At 43.3% G+C, this 13,373-nt stretch overlaps 1 protein-coding gene and 1 long non-coding RNA gene across 2 annotated transcripts in view; one reads left to right on the top strand and one right to left on the bottom strand.

The window, feature by feature from the left end:
* The first annotated feature begins 65 nt into the window (after positions 1-65).
* The window catches only part of LOC141097595 (uncharacterized), a 64,791-nt gene continuing 51,483 nt past the window's right edge, over positions 66-13,373 (top strand). The window contains exons 1-2 of the long non-coding RNA XR_012234009.1: positions 66-165; positions 5,842-6,024. This is a non-coding gene — a long non-coding RNA (uncharacterized lncRNA). The remainder of the gene's footprint in view (positions 166-5,841; positions 6,025-13,373) is intronic.
* LOC141097535 (carbohydrate sulfotransferase 4-like) lies at positions 9,275-12,975 on the bottom strand. The gene is made up of 2 exons (XM_073584752.1): positions 12,681-12,975; positions 9,275-10,890 (listed from the first exon to the last, which is right to left on the bottom strand). The coding sequence occupies exon 2, from the start codon at positions 10,874-10,876 to the stop codon at positions 9,689-9,691; it is 1,188 nt and encodes a 395-aa protein (XP_073440853.1). The 5' UTR covers positions 10,877-10,890; positions 12,681-12,975; the 3' UTR covers positions 9,275-9,688.

Genomic DNA, 13,373 nt, shown 5'->3' with positions numbered 1-13,373 from the left:
GGCTCCGGAGTGATATGCCTTATGTGTCGGTTCTGATGCTGTAGTCTCTGTGATAACCGAGCCGTTCATATATGACAGGGGGGGTTACCTCATACTCCGTGCTGTGCCGGTATAAACAGTCACAAAATCAAGCTCCGTGACTGATAACGTGTCTCAGCGCAGACGGTGAGACTGAGCTATGAAAAATACTTGTCGCCCTCTATAGTAACCAATTACAGCGCAGCTTTCATTCATGGCGAGTGGAATATGAAATGTAAGCTGCGCTGTGATTGGTTCTTGTTTTTGTGTGGTATTTTTATAGTTTCATAAGTTTTGGCGGGTTTTTATGTTGTTTTTTTCTCTCAACATTTTGAAAACTTTTGAGGTAAGAGGGGGATCATTTTGATGATTTTTTTTTTTCTCCCCCCAAAAAATGTGGTGTTTTTGTAGCCTTCTGAAAACGCCTGGAGAATGGTCTGTTCACTTCTTCCCAATTCCCATCAGGTCTCTTTGGAAACCTGAAGCATTTTTTTTTTTTTTTTTTTAAAAGGCTCAAAACACTTCTTGGGCCTCTCCGACCTAAGGTTATGTTCACACTACACCTTTTCCACGTGTTATCCGTCTTAAAAATGTAATAATAATTATTATTTTTTATTTCTATAGCGCTGACATGTTCCGCAGCACTTTACATTATAGAGGGGACTTGTACAGACAATAAAGAAATTACAGAAAAACACATAAAATCAGCAGATAATAAAAGGAGTGAGGGTCCCGCTGCTCGTAAGCTACAGTCCATGAAGGAAATAGGGGGGACAAGAAAGGTGGATGGTAACAATTCCTTATATTGTACAGTCCGGCCATCAATAAAGTACATAGGGGGATTCACAACACTGCATGAGTCGGTCACCAGACAGTATCAGCACAAGTACAGACACAAAGGGTTAATAAGTGCATGTGGGGTGTATACAGATGCTACGAGGGATCAGTTTTGGAATAAATTTTTGTGTGGGCAAACCAGGGTTAGTTAGATAAGTTTGTTGAGGCAGGAGGCCAGTCTGAAGACGTGTGTTTTTAGGGCATATTGGGGATATTGGTGATTAGGCGAAGTGTCCTGGATAGTGCATTCCACAAAATTTGTGCAGCACAAGAGAAGTTCTGGAAACGGGAGTGGGAGGTTTGGATTATTGAGGATGCTAGTCTTCGGTCATTAGCAGAACGGAGGGCATGGGTAGGGTTGCAGCCTGAGATGATGGAGGAGATGTAGGGTGGTGCTGAATTTCTTTGTGGATGAGAGAGAAGTTTATATTGGACTTTGTATCGGAGGGGCAACCAGTGCAATGGCTGGCACAGGCACGGGTGGGGGCATCGGTGTAAGGACGGAGTCACACTGGCTAGGAATACGGACGAGTGAGAGGCGTTAAAAGCACGCATTACACACGGACAAATTATTCTCTATGGGTTCGCTCCCAACAGCCGTATATTTCTCGGGCGTATTCTACGGCCCGTGCCAATCGCAGCATGTGCTGCGATTGTCAGCATACTACGGCCGTAATACACCAATGCAAGTCTATGGGTACGCTAAAAACACGGATTACACACGGACCACACATGTGACTTGCGAGAAATACACATACGGTGTCTTTTAGAAAAGCCGGCAATTCAGTGCGCTATAAACTCACACTGACAGGTTTAAGAAAGAAAGAAAGAATAGATATATACACATAGAATACATTTATATATATATATATATATATATATATACTTACATGTCATTGTGACAAACATGTATATATATATATATTTATATTTCACAGAGTTCTTCATAGCAGAATAGCCACTAATTAAATTGCCGGCTTCTATCAAATCCTTCCCCAACCCGACATGAAATGACACATGGTTTACATTCAGTAAAGCATTTAATTTCATGTTTTTTAATATGTCCCTGACTAATAATTAAATGAGCGTTTGAGTGCAAAATTTGGGATTTGTAGTTGTTATTTTAAGGGGTTAATTCGTTGTTAAAAAATGCGTGGGCTTCCCATTGCCCTATAGTGGTGGCGAGTGGGTTAATCTAACAAAGGGTTAATGTCACCAATCGATTGTAAGGTGACATTAACCCTTTGTTAGATTAACCTATTCGCCACCACTACAGGGCAATGGGAAGGCCACACATTTTTTAATAACGAATTAACCCCTTAAAATAACAACTACAAATCCCAAATTTTGCACACAAACCCTCATCTAATTATTAGTCAGGGACATATTAAAAAACATGAAACTAAATGCTTTACTGAATGTAAACCATGTGTCATTTCATGTCGGGTTGGGGAAGGATTTGATAGAAGCCGGCAATTTAATTAGCGGCTATTCTGCTATGAAGAACTCTGTGAAATATAAATATATATATATATATATATACAGTATATATATATATATATATATATATATATATATATATATATATATATATGTTTGTCTCAATGACTTGTGTGTATATATATATATATATATGCCTTCTATGTGTCTATATCTATTCTTTGGTTTCTGTTAGAAACCCTGTCATAGGGCTCCATTATATGTCCATTTTGCAAGGCGGCGAGAAAATCTCGCCATACGGATTGCATATGGATGCAGACATGCGCAAAATACGCAACCACACCTTGCTTACGGATGACATACGGAGCACTATTTAGGGGTCATTCATCCGTATTACGCCTGTAAACTACGGACTGTATTTTGCGTTGGTTAGTGTGACCCCGGCCTCACGGTTTGACAGGAATATTATCCTGGCTGCTGCATTCAGGATGAATTGGAGAGGGGAGAGTTTAGTAAGAGGGAAACTGATTAGTAGAGAGTTACAATAGTCCAGATGAGAATGAATAAGAGCTACAGTAAAAGTTTTTGCCGTGCCAAAGGTAAGAATAAGTTGAATTCTAGATATATTGTTGAGGTGTAGGTGACATGAGAGCGCGAGTGATTGTAGGTGGGGAGTGAAGGAAAGATCTGAATCAAGTATAACCCCAAGACAGTGGGCTTGAAAATGGCAATATCGGGTATAGGTAGGTCAGTGGAGGGAGGAAACAAAGAGTTGAGTTTTTGGCAAATTCAGTTGTAGATAGAGGGAGGACATGATGTTAGAGACAGCGGTAAGACAATCATTGGTGTTTTGTAGTACTGCAGGCGTGATGTCAGGAGTAGAGGTGTTTGATTCGGGGTCAACAGCATAGAGATGGTACTGAAAACCGAATCTACTGATGGCTTGTCCAATAGGGGCTGTGTATAGAGAGAAGATGAGGGAAACTAGGACTAATCCTTAAGGAACCCTAACAGTAAGGGGAAGTGTAGCTGGTAAAATACAGTGAAGGAGCGGTCAGAGAGATAGGAGCATAACCAGGAGAGAACGGTGTCCTTGAGCCCGATAGAACGGAGCATAGTGAGGAGGAGGAGTGTTGAATGCTGCAGAGAGATCCAGGAGAACCAGCATAGAGCAATGGAGCACAGACCATTAGATTTAGCTGCTAGTAGATCATTAGAGACTTTAGTGAGGACAGTATCAGAGTGTAAAGAGCTGAAACCAGATTGTAAAGGGTCAAGAAGAGAGTGATCTGAGAGATAGCAGAACAGACAGGAGTGGACCAAGCGTTCCAGGAGTTTAGATATGAAGGGAAGATTAGAGACAGATCTGTAGTTAGCGGCGCACTTCTGGTCGAGGGATTTTTTTAAAGTAATGGATGTATCCTGGAGTGTTTAAGTGATGAGGGAAAGATACCAGATGAGAGAGATTAAATATTTTAGTTAGGTGAGTGGTGACAGCCGGGGAAAGGGACTGGAGGAGATGTGAGGGAATAGGGTCACTAGTGCAGGTAGTAGGACGAGAAGATGCAAGCAACCTGATCGCTTTTTCTGAAGTGGTGAGTTAAATGACAGAAAGTGAGCTAGATTCAATACAGGAGGGAGGAAAATGTATAGCGTTAGAGGATTGGGAGAAAATTTCCTGTCGGATATGGTCAATTTTTTCTTTTAAATTATTGTCCAGATCGTCAGTGCTGAGGTTGGTGGTCGGGGCCTGCACTGTTGGATTGAGGAGAGAATTAAAAGTGTCAAATAGTCGTTTAGGATTGTTGGATAGTGAGGTGATGAGGGTGTTGAAGTAGATTTGTTTAGAGAGGTGAAGGGTAGAGTTGTTGGTTTTAAGCATAAACTTATAATTGGGTGAAATCTTCAGCCAGACTGGATTTTCTCCACAGACATTTGGCGCACCTGGAGCAACGCTGGAGAAAACTTGTTTGCAGCGTGTGCCAGGGTTGTCGCCGTCTGTGCCAAGTTGTTCTTTTTGTAGGTGGTGCAGCTTCATCCAGGGCACATTGCAGTGTTTCATTATAATATTTCAGTACAGAGTCAGTAAACGCTCATAAGAGTGAACACAGGATGTAAGAATGACTCGCTGTTCACACGTTTAGGCTTTAAAACAAATTTTAATCACGTCAGTTTTCTTTTAAATACACGATGTGGGGGGATGATATGTAAGGCTTTTATAGCGTTGCTGGCGCATCCATCCATCCTTCTATACCTGTGTGCTAACATACTGAGCAGACAATAAACACAACTATGACATCCGGTGACTTATAATAATAATCTTTATTTTTATATAGCGCTAACATATTCCGCAGCGCTTTACAGTTTGCACACATTTTTCATCACTGTCCCCGATGGGGCTCACAATCTAAATTCCCTATCAGTATGTCTTTGGAGTGTGGGAGGAAACCGGAGTACCCGGAGGAAACCCACGCAAACACGGGGAGAACATACAAACTCCTTGCAGATGTTGTCCTTGGTGGGATTCGAACCCACTGAGCCACCGTGCTGCCCGTGACTTATAGGTGCCATCTGTGATTGCAGATGCTCTTTTTTATCTTCTCCGTCCAGTCCTGACCAATATGAGGACTTCTTCCATCCTCGGCTCACCTCTGCAGATATTGCCCTCAATCCGTAAAGCTTTAGGCGTTACACAAACCACTCTGAAACCATATTTTTATTAAGCCACGAGAGAATAAATTCCCAAGTCCTGCGGCCACACCGGGAAGTCCGTGGCCACCGGACCAGAGCCCTGCGAACAGTGGTGTAACTTGAAGCTCATGGACCCCAATGCAAAATCTCCAACCGGCCCCCCAACTATTACTTGTCATCAAGAGTAATAGTCTTTTCATATTGGCCAAAGGGATCTTTTGGGTTCTCCTAAGCTCCAGGGCCTAGGTGCTATCGCAAACCCTACACCCTACACTTACTATAATTACCTCCTCCTACCTGCTGGAATCCCGGGCACTAGAGTTGAGCGACTTTGGTCGGATCGGGTTTCATGAAACAAAATTTGTTTCAGATGAAACTGGTCCGACAAGGGCAAAAAAAAGTCGGCGTTTTGTCCGAAACCCGACCCCAATGCAAGTCAATGGGAAATAAAAGTCGGCATTGAGCGGATGACATTCATCCACTCAATGCCGACTTTTATTCCCCATTGACTTGCATTGGGGTCGGGTTTCGGACGAAACTCCGACTTTTTTTGCCCTAGTCGGACCAGTTTCATCTGAAACAAATTCTGTTTCATGAAACCCGATCCGACCAAAGTCGCTCAACTCTACCGGGCACCTCTTCGGATTTCTAGGTCATCATCTATACAATGTGATAAGCGCGACATGACATGTCCGGCCTACTAATCATAAGAGGAAGGCGGTTTGCATAAACCCAGGCTGGCAGCCTTTTTTTGATCAAAAACAGTATTACTAAGAACTCTGTGTTATTTAAATGCACATTTGCTTTTTACTTATTTAGTTACATCAGGGTTTTTGCTCATTTTGTCTCTTGTAGGTTTCGCTGTATTGGACTCTGGACCAAGATCCTATGAATTGATTTGCTTGTCTCTTTAAGCCACGTATCTAACCATGTGCTCCCAATCTCGCACAGCCCCCTCATCCAATATGGATACCTCGTGTGCAGACAGGATCAGGAAGCTGAACTGGCATGATGATAGAATGATGTCAGCAGGACAAGGTGAGGAGCTCTTGATGGATCTGAGACGAGACCACCTGATACAACTACGCATACATAAAGGATAAACAGGTGAAATAACAATAATAATAAAAATCCCCAGAAAAGTTAGTAGTTGGACCCAACACCATAGGAGCACCTTTAGGGCGCAGTCAGACGGCTGTATGAATCTGACTGAGATCGGAACGCAGTGACTGGCCTGGTCGGCGGCTCTCACGGCCCGAGTGTGAGAGCATCATTTCTATGCAGTATTTCTATGCAGCTGTCTGGTGAGCCGCGGCCAGTCCTTGCAATGCGTTCCAATCTTGGTCCAATTTATTTGGTCATCCGACTGCACACTTAGGCCGGGATCACACATGTGAGAAACTCGGACGAGTCTCGCATGTTAATACCCTGCACTACCGCCGGCACTCGGAGCGGAGCGTGCGGCTGCATGTATTGCAGGTGAAATGTAGTGACTCCGGCTTGCCTACTTTTTCCTGGGCAGCAGTATTGCCCCATCCGGTAGTCACTAGGTGTATTGTGGCTTACACCGCTTTGGCAGCTGCAACGCCGGTCTACCAACTGACGGTCTAACAGGTCGGCCAGCTGTCTTCTAAACTGCTGCTTGCACATGGCTTAGGCAGGGCATGGAGCATTATAGCAGCCCCTGACATGCAGTGGGGGTTAGTTGTCTTCAGGGTTAGCCCTAGCTCACGCCACCAACATGAAGCTTGGAGTGTGGGCAGCATCAGCAGGAGGAGGGTGGACACTGATAAGTTACTACTGCAAGAACCTTACACAACCTAATGGGCACCGTGCATTGCCAAATCCCTGCAATAATGTAAATGGCCACTAGATGGCAGGTTAACGCCATTGCATTTATGATTGACAGGAGAAGTCCGCCTGCTCTACAAGAAAAGTAAGTACACCAGTAGTTCTGGTTTTCCCCATCAAACCTGTTAGAAGAGACAGATAGAAATATTAGTCGAATCTTGTTCCAGGCTGTGATAGGAGCCCATGATGAGGGCAGGAGGGTTGTATGGCCATTCAAATCGCAGCTTAGGGCATTGTCATGTGTCTTATTCTTGAGACCCCCAGAAGAGCAGAGCCCTGGGAAGTTGTCCAATTTTTCCAGCCAGATAATGATGGCTTATCTTCATCATCATCATCATCAGACCAGTGAGGATCTGCACATCCAATAGCCATACACCGTGGCTGCTCTCTGGTACTGCAGCTCATCTCCTATCCACTTAAATAGGACGCAGGCTGTAGTAGATGAGAACAGCCACAACGCCATGTATGGAGCTGAAAGGAAAAAGTATATATCATGGTATCATAGATCATAAATACCAATAAGGTGCATCGTAAAAGTAGGTGTGTCACATGAACATAGGAGCATATAAAGCACATGGCACCATGTTATACATCCAGACTATAGATAGATAGGTATCATTATGCAGCATAAATATGAAAATGTGCAGTGACATCCATACAGACCATGAGGTATAATGTTATTGTATTACATACCTCAAACCAAATGCTAGTTCCTGACGCGTGTTTCGCTGGTGACTTTCACAAGGAAAGTGAGGCGTAGAAAGAATTTTATGTGATTTTTTTTTTTTCCGTTCTTCAAAATGTCATAATTTCCTCCATTATGGCACCACTCCTGTCCTTTGATCTTACCTGCACCTTCCATACTGGCACTTTCAGTCCTTTTTAACGCTTTAAATGCCTTGATATGATCCTGATCAAGCACTCTAATGACAATGTGGTTGGCTTTTCACATTGGACACGTAATGGCAGAATTATCGTTACACTATCAACCTCCTTCATACTGCTTTGCATGTGTAAGTATCCTCATATTATGTTCATGGAACAGGATGAGCAATTCGCTAGACCCATCTTTGATAGAAAAATTGTATCATCTTGTGTATGTAGCGTTCTCCTGATCACATTGTCTCCTGTATTCATTTTTTTCTGTTTTCTTCCTCTGCTGACTCTTGCAATGATGTTTTCCAACATTCTGAAGCACTGCACCCCAGATCACAATTTGACGCACACTTCTGATGACCAGCAGAGTCTTATCAGCCACCTGCGACTCTCCCACCATACCACTGTACTCATCCGAGCATGCATATGTTTTCAATAGGGAGTAAGAAGCCTCTTGTGGTGACTTACTTAGGAGGAGACTAAAAGGTTTAGGCGTTGATTTCAGCATGCCCGCAGCTTCTTTCCTCTGACATCATCTGTAGGGGAAAATTGGGAGGCCCCCATCACACAATCTTTTCGGACCGGACCAGGGTTTGGTTGACTTTACTCTGAAGTGTGTAAAAACTACTAGAAGATGATGTGTTCTTCAAGAAGAAGCTTTTCATAAACTTCTGAGATACTAAAGGTGCTCAAGCTTTTGTGTATTCCCTGTGTGGACAGTAGAGTAAGCTACTTTAAAGGGCCCCATGTTCATCAGAGTAAAGTTGGCCAAACCCTAAACCGCTCCAACAATATTATGTGAATCATCCAAATCGATCCCTCCTGTATATGGCAATGTTGGGCGAGATAGCTGTCAGACGAACTATCTACTATGTATGGGGGGCTCAAGACACATCGGTCAGTAGGTTATCTAGTAGGAGAACAAAGGATTGCTTCTCTAGGAGAATAGTTGGTGGCTCTATACACGTTGGATAATCAGTCAATCCAGGATCGTCAAACTTTACCTTTATGGGAGATCTTAAGGATTAGTGAGAGTCAGAGAAATAGCTGGTACTCTACACACAAACTATTCTAAAACAAAGTATCACTAAGCAGTCCCAGTTTCCCCATCGTCATATATATATTTTTTTTTATATACAAATCTAATTACTAATACAGGCTGAGATATGGATGACTGTTGACTGGCAGCTATAGATGATCAAACCTGAATTGTAAAGTTTGAGGTTCGTACCGGACACCTATTGTACGATGCTGAACTCCGAATACAGACTTCTCCCGGAGCTGAGAGTTTGGTTGATTTTCCAGCTCCAAAATTCAGGTCATCATTAATTTCTAAGGGGTACAGTTCTGGTACCTGACCTTTGAACAAAAGTTCAGTCACACCCGAATCCCTACTTGCAGCTTTTCTGCTTCTGTTAGCAGGCTTTAGTCAGTGGTTTGTTGAATAGATACCTTTTTGCCAGGTAGCGTGTGAACTACAACCATCTTTCCTAGGATACAGGTCTTGAACTGAAGGCTAAATGAGTTGGGTGCAGAAAAAGGATACTGCTGAATCTACGGCCGTATTTATCACATTTTTTATTACATAAATTCACAGCCAAACAAATTAAATTATATATTTTTTTACGTTCTTTGACACAATCCTTATGTTTAAAAGCTTACTAATCAAAGGAGATGTCTACTAGCTCCAATCTGGTACAGAAAATTAAGGGAAAAAAAGCTTATTTTTTCTGGGACTGGCACCAGTACTGCAATCTCCCCACTGTGGTTTCCAGTAGTCACTTGATAATGCTACGTCACATGGCTGCGGTCACGTGTCCATCGGGAAACAGCAGAGAAATCGCAAGAACAGTCCGGTTCGAGAGGTAAAAATGCACTTTTAGATTTTCTGGACCAGAACAGAGCTATAATAAGAAGACGATGACAGTCGTGTACAAACCCTTGAACGGAATTTCACCAAGAGTCTTTTCACATTTCAAACAATGGTCGGTTTCTCAGACGTCTTTTCTCTTTCCGGCAGAGGCAGCAATGTTTCGTAATTTAAGTTATTTTGTTCTTCTTTGCTTTGAAGAAGTTTGTACCCAAAAGTTTCCATGGCCTCGGAGCACACGTTTTGTATCTTTTGGACAGTTTCAAACTTCAGAATGTCGCGCCACGCCTTGGAGACCTCGTTCGCATCTCTGGAGTTAATGACAAACGTGCTCCCTCGGCCTTTCCCATGGGTTATGTTGTGTATCCAGCTTCTCAGTTTGGGGGTAAAATTTAGTGTACCGAATAGATACATCTGCCTAGCCTTCTCAATAGGGTCCTGTACTATGTCTTCGTAACGTACCATCATGTAGCGACTATCCACAGCACCGTGGCTGCCGTTAATGGCCGAAAGATAAATGTCTACCTGACTCTCACAAATCGCTTCTATCAGCTTGTAGGGTATGTCATCTTTTTTGTACTCAGATTTGTTTTTTGCTATCCCCCGTAAAATTATATTGTTATCCGGAGAAAGAGCAGAAGCCGCTATATCCCGGGACTGAAAAATGGCGCGAGGATCCCTCACCAAGTGCAAGATTTTGAGATTCAGAGATGGATCTTCTAATAACGGATAAAGACTCTGCAGATCGAAAAACCTCACTTCTTTCACTACAATATGAGTGTAGGTTTTACACGAATTTTCAATGGTGTCAAACGGGTAGTCTTTACAAAGCGTCCGGCAGCTCGACTGAGATATAATATCGGTACGCTGAAAAAGTTTGCAAGCAGGCGGAGAACATAAAGCTCGACTGGTCTCCCATTGAAACAGAGTTGACTTATACCTTTTCTCCGGCATGTAGGCATCAAATACGGACATGTCACACAAGAAGGCAGAACGGACCAAGTCCCTGACGGCCATTTTTAAGACTTTAATGTTTTGACCTGGCAAGCTAGTCCACACGTGCCATGCAGGTTCCATCAAGTAGAAGACATCGGGATGTTGACTGAAGATTTGACCAGTAAAGGAAGATCCCGATCTCCATGTAGAAAGGATGAGGATGTGCATCCGCTCTGGTTTCTTCACCCTTGGGGACGGATTGTGGTATTGAAGCCCCATCATCACGATTATGAATCCCACAGTCTGAGCGGTTATCAGGAATAACACAGAAAACTTACATCTGCAGACCTTCAACATAATCTACATGAGCCCTGGGCAAAGGGAGAAAAAAAAAGAAAAGCTGTAAAAAAGGAATGTAATAATAACCGTAGCATATTTTACAAGGTCAATACAGCTATCGATGAAAAAAATTGAAATAATACAGACATATGTTTGGATGCATGTATGAGTAGGGATGAGTGAGTAGTGAAATACTCGGACTCGCTGTACTCGTTACGAGTTGCTCCTAATACTCGGGTACTCATAATGAGTAGCGAGTCCAATGTAAGTCTATGGGAAATGCGAGTAATGGGCTGTGTGTGTGTGCTGGGATTGGCGGGGACTGTGCTGGGCTGTGCAGGTATTGTGCGGGGACTGTGCCGGACTGTGCTGGGCTGTGTGGGGACTGTGCAGGGCTGTGCCGGGCTGTGCGGGACTGTGCTGGGCTGTGCGGAGATTGTGCAGGGCTGTGCGGGACTGTGCCGGGCTGTGTGGGACTGTGCCGGGCTGTGTGGGACTGTGCTGGGCTGTGCGGGCTGTGCTGAATATTGCGAGGCGACTAGTGAAATTTACTCGCCAGGATTCGATTACTCGCCGAGTACCGAATCCTAACGAGTATACTCGCTCATCCCTATGTATCAGTCATTATGTTAAGGTGAACGCCGCAGTGGGTAAGCGAACAACTCTGTAAATTATTGATTGAGAAAACGCTTTATTTTGGTAGATGGGTTACCTTTTTAAAGCCCCTGGTCTTGGTTAGCTACATAAATAAGGGTAAGATCTCACCAGGTGAGGTGGATATGCTAAACCTCTGGTCCAGGACCAGGACTGGCATACGGACCCGAGGCGTTGGTGCAGCTTCCAGAGGACACGTGGAATAGTAAGGAATAGGTCTAACTGGAAACTCAAGAGCCAACTGACAGAGTGAAACCTAGCAGGGATGGATGTGAGTCGAAACACAGTAGTACATATAAGGGCAGTTTCACACGTCCAGATAATTCCGATACCGGAAAAACCGGTACCTGAGCTATCCGTGTCCGTGTGCATACGGAGGTCATCCGTGTGACATCCGTGTGCTATCCGTATGTCCGTGTGTACCATCCGTGTGCTGTCCGTATGCTGTCCATGTCCGTGTTTTTGAAAAATTATTTTTAATGTTAACCCTTTGACTTTTAAAAACGCAAACGGATCGCACACGGACAGCATCCATGTTGCTGCACAAAAACGGCCATGTCAGCGTGTTTTGCACACGGACACATGGTCCGTGAAAACACGCTGACATCTGCATAGACACATTCATGAGAATGTGTCTACGTGTGTTAGTGTCTCCGGTACGTGAGAAAACTGACACTACACGTACCGGAGACACTGACGTATGAAACTGCCCTAATGGAGCATAAAAACAAGGAACACAAGCCTCAATGCCAAAACACAGGTGTTTGTGTGATCAGTGGGCCATAAATAAATCTAGAGAAATTGTCATAGATCCACGCCGGGCAACCTGCAAAAACACAACATGGAGCACAACAGATTGCGGCAGACCGAGGTGAAAAAAGAAAAAAAAAAAACAGTGGCAAACTTGCGGGTTTTTTTTCATAATTTTACTGCACTTAAAATTTTATTTTCTGCCTTACAATAAATTAAATGGTAAAAAGAATGGTGCCATTCAAAATTACAACCTGTCCCCCATCCCCAAAAAATCTTATCAAGCTCTCCTCGGATGACTATGTTCACAGAAAAAAAAAATAAAAACTGATATGGCTCCCAGAAGGAGAGAAAGAAAAAAATGGAAGATAAGGTTTTATAATTTCTTGCACTTCTAGACTGAAGATGTTCTACTGACCGTACATGGACACTCCGCATACTCAGGTCTCCATCGTCTCCTCCTTAGGGAACATTCAGACGTCCGATTTTCATGTACGAATGCTGTCTGTGGTTTTCATGGATAGAACGTGTTCATGTTTGGAAAATATATCTGAGACATGACTGATTTTGATCTTAGTGTCAGATCACAGTTGGCAATGCAAGCCTATGGGTCCTCGAAAAAATCTGATCACCCTCAAATGACATCCGAATGTCGTCCAGTTTTGGTCCCTACAGCTTTTCTGCACCCCAGTTTGGAGACAGCCTGTCTTACCTTCTTGTATCATCAAATGAGCTTCCACGCAGGTGGAGAATGACGCTTCTTTGTCCTTATCAAGCTGTTTTCAGCATTTTATGGCACCCCACCTTAGCACATTGTATTTGCATGGTAGCATAATTGCTCTCTGTTCTACTTAGCATCTGGTACATGTTTACCTGTGATGCTTCATTTCCTTTTGATGTGATCAGTGTAAATGAGAATTTTGTATGCGGATCAGATGCATTCAATTCAGACACACCGCTAAAATCTTAATTAATTTACCTATATAAGGTATAGAAAATACAACTGATATTCACTGCATAACAGTTCCATGTCATTCCCAAAGAATGAGTATTTAACGTTTCCCTTTTATAAAGGTACTAAACAGGCAATGCCCCTGCTAAAGAGAGCCTG

The sequence above is a fragment of the Dendrobates tinctorius genome, unplaced genomic scaffold, assembly GCF_039654945.1.
Source record: "Dendrobates tinctorius isolate UK_male_01 unplaced genomic scaffold, ASM3965494v1 ptg000009l, whole genome shotgun sequence".
NCBI lineage: Eukaryota > Metazoa > Chordata > Amphibia > Anura > Dendrobatidae > Dendrobates > Dendrobates tinctorius.
This window is presented reverse-complemented; position numbering and strand designations above follow the sequence as displayed.